The sequence below is a fragment of the Amblyomma americanum genome, chromosome 6, assembly GCF_052857255.1.
Source record: "Amblyomma americanum isolate KBUSLIRL-KWMA chromosome 6, ASM5285725v1, whole genome shotgun sequence".
Classification (NCBI taxonomy): domain Eukaryota; kingdom Metazoa; phylum Arthropoda; class Arachnida; order Ixodida; family Ixodidae; genus Amblyomma; species Amblyomma americanum.
Window position 1 is genome coordinate 30,882,967 of NC_135502.1, and position 12,633 is coordinate 30,895,599.

General features: G+C 47.1%; 1 protein-coding gene across 4 annotated transcripts in view; it reads right to left on the minus strand.

The window, feature by feature from the left end:
• Window positions 1-9,124: 9,124 nt before the first annotated feature.
• The window catches only part of LOC144136553 (limbic system-associated membrane protein-like), a 187,558-nt gene continuing 184,049 nt past the window's right edge, over window positions 9,125-12,633 (minus strand). For all 4 annotated transcript variants that reach the window (XM_077668954.1, XM_077668953.1, XM_077668952.1 and 1 more), the window contains one exon: window positions 9,125-12,631. In XM_077668954.1, the coding sequence (XP_077525080.1) occupies window positions 12,510-12,631 (122 nt within the window). In that variant the 3' untranslated portion in view covers window positions 9,125-12,509. The remainder of the gene's footprint in view (window positions 12,632-12,633) is intronic.

Sequence of the window (12,633 nt, forward strand, 5' to 3'; positions counted from 1 at the left end):
GGACAGTGCAATCCCTTTAATTTACCTGGATAGCATGCTTGCTGGCCGATAGGCGAGTGCGGTAGTTTAGATTACGACATACTTTGGACGTGTGTACACTGGAAAACATTTCTCACGAAACTGCTGCTTTAAAGGCAGAAAACCTCGTTTTTTTCTCTATGAGAAGATAGAGTCGGTGCACCCCACTCCCTCTTCCCTTTTCACACATTCCGTTCTTGCTTTTCGAGCAAACTCGCTGAGTCTGAATATACTTTCAGTGCGAACACATCAAAGTTAAATGTTTTCCGAAAAAAAGAAAACAACCGATATGCGTACGTAAAATACACCTCCTTTTGTTTGTTCTGTTCTTTTATCGTAGCCGCCTATCAATTAACACTATTATTGGAGAGGCGGCCTGCCTTCTGCGTAAAGTAAAAAAAAGGTGGCAGCCTCTGGACGCGCAATCTCTCAGTACTTATTTTAGAGCGAAATCTGCACTTCACGACCAAACCTGCAAAAGCCAGGCCATTGTTGAAGCCTTGACCTTGAATAAATTAACATTGCCTTGACTGGGATTCGAACTCGCGGCGGCGCCAACAGATCAACTTCGCTGGCCGCTGCTCGAGAGCACTACACTATTTTTTTCCGACATACTATGCAACCGCTGCAGCCTATCACACTTCGTGTTGAACGGCAACACACTCTCGCGCTCTGCATGGCACATCGTCGTCTTCATCAACTGCCATTTGCGGTGCGAACAGATCAGGTCAGCTTAACCTCGATCAGAGCTTAACCAGAGTCTAATATCATCGCCAGACGTACCGACGACCAAGCATGCAAATCTTGAGCCGATTCAGCTAACACATGCTTTCACGCATCTGCTCAGTTTAACTACGCTAAAACTTAACTACTTTTTAGATTAAAAAAATTTTTACCGATTATTCTTTAGTTGAGTAAGTTTTGTCTCGTGCTGGAGACTAGCAAAGGCTACGCAGTTAATCTGCACATTCTGCTGTTTCGAATACCTAAAACTGTGTGCATTAATGGCCTCGGTGAATGCATGTCAACACATTCGTAACGAGGACGCTTAATTTCAGTTGCCTTTTTAAAGTGTACGTTTGTAACATGAAGTGAAAAGACTAATGCTACGTTCAGTATTACCAGCCGAGAAACAAACGGTCGCGCGGTAATGCCTAAATTGGATTTAGTTGGTCATTCGACTTATGTCGCCGCTGCTAAAAACAGGATATAGGAAACGACGTCGTGCACGGGGCAAACGCTCATACCCGTGGCCAACATTCGCTTCGTGCACTTCGTATGCCATGTCCTATTCCTAGTGCTGGTAAGAGGTATCACAAATCTGTTCCTTGTGTATTCTGTCTCGGAGAATAATTACTCAGACCGAGTCCTTCAGCAGTTATCGCCCCATCGAGTGTTTGCATATGGCGTGGTTGGCCGCAATTAAAACAACCACGCTCGCACCCAGCTCGCGCACAGTCAATATTTGTACAAACTGGCTCGTTTGGCGTACGGCGACGTCGTTCTGCGGCGTCGAAATGAGCTTCGCTTCGCAGCGATCAAAGCTGCTCGCCTTATCACCACGTGTACGGTGCGCATAGAACAGTCGATTCGACGTCAACGCTTCTGTGAAAGCGTCAATGGGAATCGATCCTTTCGTTTGCTTCCCTTTCCGCCTGAGCTATGCGTGGCATTGACGTGTCGATCCTCTCCACCCCGCTATTTCTTCGTCTTTTGCCGCTATGCGAATATCGTGGCGCACCGTTCAGTCGACTCGTTCATAATAATCACCTTATAGTTATCAGTAAGGTCGTACCCCCAGCTATTCATTTGTACCATTACTCTTATTTTTTCCAGGAAATTGCATGGCATCTTACGCCGTTGTCTCGCAAGCTTGCATTGTATTCGGTCGAGAGAGTGGAAACGTGTGACGCTATACACGGATCAATAAAGTGGGAGTAGAGTTTCTCGCAGCTATAGGGTTTCTTTAACCGCTCCAGAAATAATGTACAGAGCGGTGCAGGAGTTTTATATGAATAAATTATACTTCGGGACGTCTGCTGTTGCTGGCACGAGCCTTTCAGCCGATTAAGAATGCATAAGTGAACAGTTATGAGTTATGAGTGGTTATGAGCAAGTCACGGGTGGTTGTCGCCGGTACTCTTTGTGCCATTCATCTCTTGCTGTTCTACATCGTCAGCTGTTGTTAGGTTTGCCTCTTACCTGGTTTCACTGCATGGGAAGGGGGGGGGGGGGGGGGGGCGTTGCCCACTGATAAACAGACCACTCTTCAAAATTAATCCCTCCCAAATATGGATGGTTCCACCTCACTCCCACACACCACTTCCTTCCCCTCTCCTTGCACTCCTCTCCCGAACACCCTTGCTACTCCTCTTCGGCCCACTTCCCCTGAATAAAATCAGCTTTCCGAAACCCCTCCCTTCTAGCGCACCAGTTACGCTGAACATTAGCGTTTTGAACTCGTAAAAGTACTGTGAGTTTTCTAGAGCGCAGTTCTTACACGCCCGTCCCCGACCCGAGTTCAACGGCATGCCTCGCCGTCGTAACCAAGCGCGTAGTGCAGCGGAGGATGAATGGCGGCGATAGCGAAGAAAGCGCGAGGGGGAAAGTGGAGGAGGAGGGTACAACGATAGTACGAAGGAGGCAGGTTGCGCGGCGGCGACTCGGAGCGCCAGAGTAGCGCACGCCGTCGTCAGCTCGCCGGTGACCTCATCGATAAAGTATGCGTAGCTCGCCAGAGAGGGCGCCAGTGCAGTGTGTGCTCCAAACGCGGTGGCCGCACGCCCGAGGCGAGGCTCACAGGCGGCGGAACGCTGTGCACGCTGCCCAAGCAGTGTTGCCGTATCGTGGGAAATTTCCCATATCGTGGTAAAATCAAGCCACTGAGGGAAAAAGGGAATTTTATTTAATAACCCATTGAAAGCGTGGGACATTTTGGTTTCGCAAAAGACCGGTGTTCTAAATGTGCTTTCTAAGAAAATGTGCAGACATGAAGGGAAAAGGCTGTTATCATGGCGGCCTGACTAGTGTCGCGAGAAGAAATTTGGCTTGATGTTTCTCTTGAATTTGCTGCCTAGCCTTGGATACAGAGCCCTGGCCCATTCATGTTCATTAAGGCTTCGAGTGCTGCATCCTTGGATATCTTCCAGCTGTATAGTGGCAGTGACCCTTCTATTAATTGCTTCCAACCACTCCCAGCTCTTTAGTCACACAATCCCCTATGTACGCATGTTGTTGTAAAGGAATTCCAGAAAATTTCTACGGTCTATACGGGAGAGGCTAGAAAGGCAACGTAAGTAGCCGAGCTGGTCCCCGTCCCAACGCAAAAACTAATAAAAACAAAGTGGTTATTGACGATGATGTGATCAAGAACAATCCAGCCCTCATGTTCATTATTAATGGACTTTGTATTTATTTTATTTCACTCATTCTTATATTTATTGCCTTGGCTGTATTCACTCTAAAATTACTATCTTTTGAAAAAATTATATTTGTGGGAAAAAATGGGAAAATTTTAGCCGACAACTGGGAAAAACCAACTGGCCAATGCAGCAACACTGTGCCCAAGTCGAAAGCCAGTTCCGCTTCTGTTCGGCACTGCGTGTTCGGTATTCGGCCGCTACGGTTCGAGCATCGCAGCAGCTGCGCTCGAAAAATCGCATTACTAAGCGCAATCGTGGGCAATTTTTTTATCGTGCTTCTTAAGCTTTGGGAGCTACTTGCGCTGCGTTGTTTATAGATGTAGGACTTGGCCTGCCTTAGGTACCTCCACTATTCCTATACTAGGTTAGAAGAGGTGTTCGGTCCATAATTCCACGGCTGGCATCAGTGCTATAACTGTGGGCCTTGGTTTGCCTTGGTCGAGAAGTGCTTACCGACATCCCCAGAGGTCAAGAACATCTCATCTTGGCCTTAGATTTAAAGGGCGCCTTCGACAACATATCCCACGAGGCGATCCTTCAAGCTATAAATGACCTTAATGGCGGGGAAAGGATCTTTGCATATATGAGACAGATACTACGCCATTTCCTTTCCCCCAAAAACCAATTATTATTATTATTATACGTGCGTGCGTTCCTCATGGCCCGCATGGCCACGATAGGCATCGGACGAACCCTCTCCGACGTCAAAGATATGCCACACAAAGGCACACCTCAGGGAGCTATTATTTCTCCCCTGATTTTCAACATTGCTATGCTCAGGCTATCGCATGCACTACAAGCACTTCCAAATTTAGGCTTTACCATATACGAGGATGATAAAACAATATTGGCCACAAAGTGTTCATTGGGCCAAAAAGTAATCACCCTTCAATCAGCATCCCGGATCGTCGAGGACTTCGCCTCGCAAAGCAGCCTCCACTCCGCCCCGGAGAAATCGGAGGTCGTACGAGTACATGGCCCGAGATACGTCTTTCCAGGTCCCATCAACCTCACGATCGAGGGTCAAGCCATCAGGGAAGTTAGCCTGATCCGCATTCTTGGTCTTTGGATACAGAGCAACCTTCTTGTTACCCGCACCATCCAGACTCTCAAAACCACCGCAAACCAGGTAGCTCGCATGATCAGCCGCATTACCAAGCATCGCCAAGGAATGCGAGAAGAAGACACTCTTCGGCTGGTGCAAGCACTGGTACTTAGCCGAATCACATACGGACTACCCTTTCGCACGCTAACAAAGGGAGAGGAGCAGCAAGTTGATATCATCATGAGGGGGGTATACAAGACGGCCCTTAACCTTCCTAAAAACACCTCGACGGAGCGTCTGACCGCACTAGGAATCTTGAACACCTTTGCGGAACTTAAAGAAGCCATCCGTGCCTCTCAAACACTAAGACTTCAGACCACCCAAGCTGGACGGGCTATCCTACGCCGAGTAGGCACAGTTGCGGACATCCGCGCGCTAGATGCTCAATCCTCTCTAGAAAAACAGCACAGGAAATACATCAGCGTGGCCCCGATACCGAAACATATGCTTAAAGACGTTCGCACAGGCAGACGAGCACGAGTATGCTACCTACGCCGACGCCTAGCCAATTCCCCGAACGTGGTTTATGTTGACGCCGCAGCATACCCGTACCATGACAAATACGCAGTGGTGGCAGTGGATAACCGCTTCTCCACTCTATTCACTGCTTCTGTAAGAGCCGAAACACCAGCGGCTGCGGAGACCACCGCGGTGCCCATTGCCATTGGGCATTACGAGTCCCAACGCCAAAGCGCTCATGTGATCACAGACTCGCAACACGCGTGTCGAAACTTCCTGAAAGGCCGAGTTCCCATGCACGTCAGTGGGCTCATGGGCACTACACCCCTCACCAAGCACCACCAAATCTCCTGGACCCCAGGCCACGAAGGACTGGAGGGAAATGAAAGGGCACATGCTCTAGCTCGAGGCATCATCAACCGAGCGCGGCCACAAACCGTGCCCGCTTTTACCCCTCTACCTTCGAGGTGTAACGAACGCCTCAAGTTTCAGCGTCTTCCAAGGAGACACTTCCCTCCACCTCATAGGAAATTAGACACCCCAGATGCCGTCTCTTGGCGGCAGGTACAGACGAACACATTTCCCAACCTCCATAGACTACATCTCATACACCCAACATTATACTCCGACACCTGTCTCTGGTGCCAAGCCCACCCTACTCTCTTCCACTTTTTGTGGGAATGTGGGGCCAAACCAAACACTCTACAGACGGTAAACACGTCTTTTGAGCGGTGGGAGGCGCTGCTGACCAGCGATAACCTGAAGGAACAACGGGCCCTCATACAACGCGTCCGCAGGGCAGCTCAAGCCAGTGGTGCCTTGGAATGAGGGCCCCACCCATAAGCTCGCCCAACTCTCTTTCACTTTAATGAAGTTTTTCCTCCTCCTCCTCCCTCTGCCAAGTCTCCGTTCGAAGGGCTAGTGCTGAGGAAAGAGTGTGCACTCCCCCCATCCAAGCGATACATTTTCCATGGGAATATCAACGAAGAAAGCTAAAAAACGCATTGTGTAACTAGAACTCGCTCCGGAGCCCTCCACTACGGCACCTCTTTCTTCCTTTCTTCTCTTAGTCCCTCCTTCACCCTTCCCTTACGACGCGGTTCAGGTGTCCACAGATACTGCACCATTTCCTTTCCACCCCCCCCCCCCCCCCCCATAAAAAAAAAAAAAACTTCATTTCAAGTGGGCCCTGTAGTCCGTGAAGTTGGCCAGGAACGCGATCGAATCGAAGACCACAAGCGGAAAGCCGATCGAGTAAGCACGTGAGCGTAGAGACTCCAAAACAGGCCTGTGAGACGACCAACCGGGCAGTCGCCTGCGAAACGTAAAAATGGGTCTGCCACTCCCGACCTCTCGGCTGCTAATGCAATCAGCTTTCGCTGATTAATGGGCCAAGCCGGTAAGTTTAGATATAATATTTTTTATGAAAGGAAATGGAGAAGTAACTGCCTCATATTCTTAAATGATAATAATAATTGGTTTTGGGGGAAAGGAAATGGCGTAGTACCTGTCTCGTATGTCGTTGGACACCTGAACCGCGCCGTAAGGGAAGGGATAAAGGAGGAAGTGAAAAAGGAAAGGAAGAAAGTGGTGTCGTAGTGGAGGGCTCCGGAATAATTTCGACCACCTGGGGATCTTTAACGTGCACTGACATCGCACAGCACACGGGCGCCTTAGCGTTTTTCCTCCATAAAAACGCAGCCGCCGCGGTCGGGTTCGAACCCGGGAACTCCGGATCAGTAGCCGAGCGCCCTAACCACTGAGCCGCCTGCTACTCCAGACCTCTCGGCTCCTGATGGAAGTCAGCTTCCGCTGATGAAGGCGGTAAACTAGTAAGGGACATGTACAATTTATTTAAAACGATAGCTCTAAGGCTCCTGTTCTGCGGAAAAGACGGCGTCGGCGCTGTGGCGAGAAACCCACGTCATGCGTAGATGTTTCGATTGCAAGTGATTAAAAACTGGGCTCGTAATGTGAATTAATGCTCGGCGCTTGGCTGAAGTGACTGAACTTTATAAAGTAATTGTTTTTACGTAAAGCAAGATATCTATCATTGTTGTTGGGATTCGAACCCACGACGCCTCGGTCACCAGGTAGGCACGATACAGCCTAGGCCACGCAGGCACGCTTGTATGGTTTAGGTACACGTCGGGTTTTATATGTATGAGGTTTGGCCTTTCACGTAAAGAGGTATCTTGCAAGTCTATGCTAATGAGCATGCGTGTGATTAGAGAAGCTGTAAGTACGGGAATAGTAATTAAGCGAGTAGCAAGGTGCATGTTGGGGTGTCATATCCTCTTTGCTGGATGGAACTGGCGCAGTGGCACCGATACGCGGCGGCCATCAAAAAAAACCCCGATTTAATATACGCCGGTGCACCAACAGATGGCGCGCGAGCAGGATAAAGTTTTCTCAGTGCGGAACCTGCGTCCGGCTGGAACGGTCCTTTGTGGTCATGAGATTGTGTATGTAGTGGAGTTAGCACTAATCAATTTGTTTATTATGTGCGTAAACTGTAGTGCGGGAGAGTTCGAAGCCAAGAATATGGACACTGTGTTGTTATAAATATGTGAATGTGAACAAAGAACAGGGCCTGTGTATGAAGACAAACAGCTAAAAGGTGCCATTATTGCTATCGCTTGATACCTTTAAAGGCGGAGCTTAAGTGTCCCCCTAATGCTTTCTTCCATTTTTCGCTCCCTGCTTCAGTCCTTCCTCGGCTGCTCATTCATCGTTTATGTGTGCGCGCCAAGTTAAAGAAGGCGACAGTGCACGGCCGCCCACAAGTTTCAGACTTCCTTTTTTAACGGGAGGCATTATCGTCGTATCAAAAGCATTAATTGCGCGGTCTCCTATCGTCGCAACAGAACCTTATTCAGTCACGACTACAGAACTAGGTCGTTGAGACATTGCCATTTCTGTCATGACGACCGGACGACTCTGCAGTGCTGCACAGAAGCCTGAATTTATGATACGAGTTTCTGTAGTTAGGACACTTTGGTATGAGAGACCACCAGAATGTTTTGTTGGAACAACAGAAGTCCTTCTGGGGCCGTATTCATAAGCTGTTTATTTTCCGTTGTCCATTTCGCGTCCATTTGATTCGTCATTGGTCAATCAGATATACCCGCAGCTTTCAAGCGTTCGTGGAAAGCGACTAGGTCATTGGGTGGTTGGCTGCCGGAGCTCACCATTGGCTGCCATTAGTTGCGATGCGCAGCCACATCACATGACGCGACCGGACCCGACCACTGGCTGCCATTGGCTGCGATATGCAGCCAACGGTGATGTCCGGTCGCCAAACACCAAATGGCCATGTCGCTTCCCACAGACGCTTGAAAGCCGCGGGTATATCTGAGTGACCATTGACAGGGGACCAAATGTGCCGAAATGGACAATGGAAAATGGACAACTTATAGAATACGGCCCACGTTGTCTTTTTTAACTAGGAGCAGTTCAGTAGACTCCCACTTCGCTGTTGCCGCGTTGCAAACTCTCCGTCAGGAATGATCGCAACGCGCTGAAACGGCTTGACAGCAGCTTATTACATGTTCCAGAGTACGCTTTTTGTAAAGCTCTCAGGCTGCTGAAGTCTTTTGCTTAAATACTAACTTCGCGAACGTAACAAACACATGAGGCAGGACTGATGGGACATTCTCCTGTGCTGGTCTTTGTGTTTACGCAATTTGTACTTAAAGCCTTGGGCCAACTGGGGCAGCAACAAGTGCGCATGTGCGCTTTAGACGGTTTCCGATCCTGAAGGATTCTAAGAGAGTTCCAGGTGTAGGAGCCTGAATGTTCTGAAATGTGAATGCACAAGTCACTTATAAAGTGACTATACATAGCCTTTACTTAATATGTCCGCAATTAGAGTATTGTACAGCTCTCAACTATCCTTTCTCGCCATGCCTTCTATTTTTGTACCGTCCTACCAATCACTCTCGCCCTACGCTCCTGATCCGCTGCGCCAGGGACATGCGGCAGTTTATGCCGCTGGCAACCATCTTTTACTCAAAATTTTTGCATTATTTTTAATAAACCAAAGATATACAGACACACACTCACCTTCAGCCCATAGATGCGGAACGCGCGAAACCAAACAAGATGCCTGTGCCACTGATTCTTGGTTGTATTTCACTTTATTGACAGAACATTCACAAAATCCACAAGACTGATTTGCTCTCTTTGTATATTCCAAATGCCAAGAGAAATTATTTGCAGCAGTGACAAACTGTTCGTCCGCTGTGTCAGTATTGCGAGACCGCGTCATCTCCGATGCTTGGCAGGATCCCTCGTATCTTCTCGACATAACCGCCAGGAGCAACAAACCTAGACAACTAATTAGTGCGTGCAAAGAGACGGCGTTGCCGTCGAGTTGTAAAAAAAATTATGCGGAATATCGCAGACTTTGTCTTGCTACGCGCGAAACGAAGAGAAAGATTATTATCTTGTGAAGTGATCGTTCAGCCGTTTCAGATGAACCGCCTTTCCACGTTTAACCAATTAATGTTGATGTAAGCAGAATCACGCTGCAGTAGCGCCGAAGTCCGACCTTTTGTGCCAATTATTTCAATAATTTTTCTCTGTTTCTTTGCAGAATGCTTGCAAACTCAGAGGCACTTTGGTGTGGCGACTGTGGCAGTTTAAAACATCGCCAAAGGGGTTACATAAAGGCCACAACTGCAAATAATTTCTGTCACAGTAACTTGGAATGTACAACCACACGCTTCACCAAGGTTCGAAATAAAGTAAGAAAAAGGACAAGCGATTTAGGAGTCTTAGCCATTGTATACTTTGAAAATGAGCTGCTCGTGTCATTACAGCCTAGCTTCGTTTTTTGGTTGTTCTCGGAAGATTTCAATTTCTAGAGTCATTTTTCGCTATAGAAGATGGCCTCTCCCTTAGTTGATGCGCACACTGACTTCGGCGAGCAGCACATCTTGACAAACAGGCTCATATAGGCTTTCTTATCTTCACAGTCAATAACAATAGTTAAATAGATGGCAGTATTGGTTACAGGAGCTTGGTGAGAGTTTGAACGCTCAGAAGAGAAAAATAAAGAAGACATTTCAGAACCCATTCGCAACCTCGTGAAGTACAATCAACCAGAATACTTGGCATTCTAGTAGGTTCAGAATACGGAGCATTCTAGTTCATCGTACCGTAAACATCCTTTCGCCTCTTCGGGCGCGACACGCTAAACAGGTGCTATAGGCCTACAACAACTTCGCAACACGCAAGTGAAGGTGACCGGGATTATCTTTCGAGTGAATCGCGCGCTTTCTCCGCTCTTTGGTGCAATAAATACTCGAGCAGAGACAACTTCACTCCAAACATTTTTTTTACACTAATACACGCCAGTTTTCCTCCTTCCTCTCGTATACTGGCCGAGTAGCAGCAGAGTTCTAGGGCATCAATTACTGTAACTTTAGCATAGCCACCTTTCGGCCTATTTGTTATTGAAATCTACCTTTCGACAGCATCAAAAACGAACGCCTATTCTTTGTAACAATAACTGTCCCCGTTCTCGCGCATACTTCACTTAATTTCCTTTGCTGACGCTCAACTCAAACGAAGCATTTATTACAATCACAAGAAAAGCATTCATAACGTCAGCGAAGGGAAATTGTACTCAGTTCTGCAGAAAAGAAGTGAGCACGAAAATGGGGACAATGATTGTTGTAAAAGAAACGCCTGTTGGTGAAACATTAATGCGGTGCTGTCGGGATCATAAGTATTCTGACGAAAAGGGTGTAACAATGGTGTAAGCACTCCTTTTAGGGTGTAAGCAAGCTGAAAACACTCAAAGAGGTGCGCGCAGGTTAAAAACACTCACACACCCTTTCTGTTCCACTGAACATGCTAGCAGATATAACCGAGATCTTAAGTTTTGCACCGCCTAACCATTACTCTTACCTCTTTATGGAATAATGTAGCTGCCATATTTCATGCATCGGCGATCTTAGTTTTAAGCCGTGGTCAAATCCGATGCGAATGAGTGGACCACAAAGTTGACGGATGTTTTCTTTTCGAGCGATCCTGCTCACAATAGAACACTACTGCTACCAGCAAAAGTCGTCGCGTTCTTAGCTGCGATCGAGCCACCTTCGACTGGAAATTCTATTCCTTCCGTACTTTCTCCGCAAGCGATATTGTTACCAGCAAAAAGAAAAAAATACGTAATAGCAGATATTCCTTGACATCTAGGAACACAGAAGCTGACGATGAAATCAATGGATATAAGAGAAAAAAAAGAGAGATAAACTTGTGCTACATATATGCTTTCTTTTTACAGCGTCGTAGAACAAGCTATACAAAACAAACGTGACAAGAACATGCATTCCTCTCGAGATAAAAATATGGGAGGGGAAACACATGACAGTAAACATATCGAGAAAGAAGAAATATGTGCTAACTGTAGCCACAAATTCGACAGAAGAGATAACAGTACAAAAAAGCACAGAAGCAAGTGATATCAGCGAGTCTTGACAAGATAGTATTGTACAGTACGGCGACGGTTAGATAGCCTCTAAGTGGCCGTCAGTAAAGACAACTTTTATAAGGGGTACCATGGAGCACTGCCTACAGTGTCCGAAAGGGCATTTTGTGTCCCGTTTAAGCGTAAAAGCCGTTTCATAAAGAGCAATAATTTAAGTTCTGGAACATAATATATATTGTAGCGATTGACTCGCGATAGCAAATGTGCTACTTTTAAAGCTTGAGCCATTTGTTACATCTTGAGTTTTTCTGTATTCTCAGCACGAGAAACCAGTACGATCCGAAGGAACAAAGAACAGGACTTTCTAAGGCATTTCTAACGGTTCGCTCAAGACCAGCAAGAGCATGAAAGAACGCTCGAGGTTTAAAAGTTCCTACGTTCGCTTGTAGATCGGGCAAGCGTCACAGTAAGAAATAAGAGTGAGTTTTAATGTAACTCCGCATAATGCAGAGCATTTAATATACAGTTATGCAGGTAGAATAGGAGGAAGAAAGTAAGTAATCTGCAGTTATGAATAGTCACGCTTACATTTCCTTGCATTCTTTAGTCGTTTCGCGCCTCAACTGCTCGGATACCTCAGTCACTACATACCTACTCCACGGAGTAAAGCTGCTATGAGAGAGTCTTAGAAACAGTTCCAAGTGTATTGCAGACTATGAAGCGCCATAGGTTGAGTGCCGTTAAGAGTCTGTAAGGGATACGTGGGGGATGGCAACTGTGGTACGCGTAGAGTGAGGTGTGGAGCAGCAAATAATGGACGCACACAAAACACACCGCGAACAGTGGAGCTCCCAGCTTACCACGTGACTTCTTAAGAAGGAGGGAGGGGAAGCAAAATGAATATAATAATAATAATAGTCGTCATAATCATCACTAATAAAATAAAAGAAAAGAACGCGTGTCCATCGCGTGAAGAAGAAGTTCGTTGGTCGACGGGCGCTTTCGTGTCAGACATAGTCCACGGGTGGCAAAAGAAAAACTATTCGGCTCATGGCGATTGACGTGTTCAGCAGAAAAAAATGGACAGCAGGGCCACGGTGACGCATCCGACCATGTGCGGACTGAAGAGCGTGGCCCGGGTGGCCGAATTGCCGTTTCCGCTATCCTTTATCTCCTCTTGTAAGGCATCT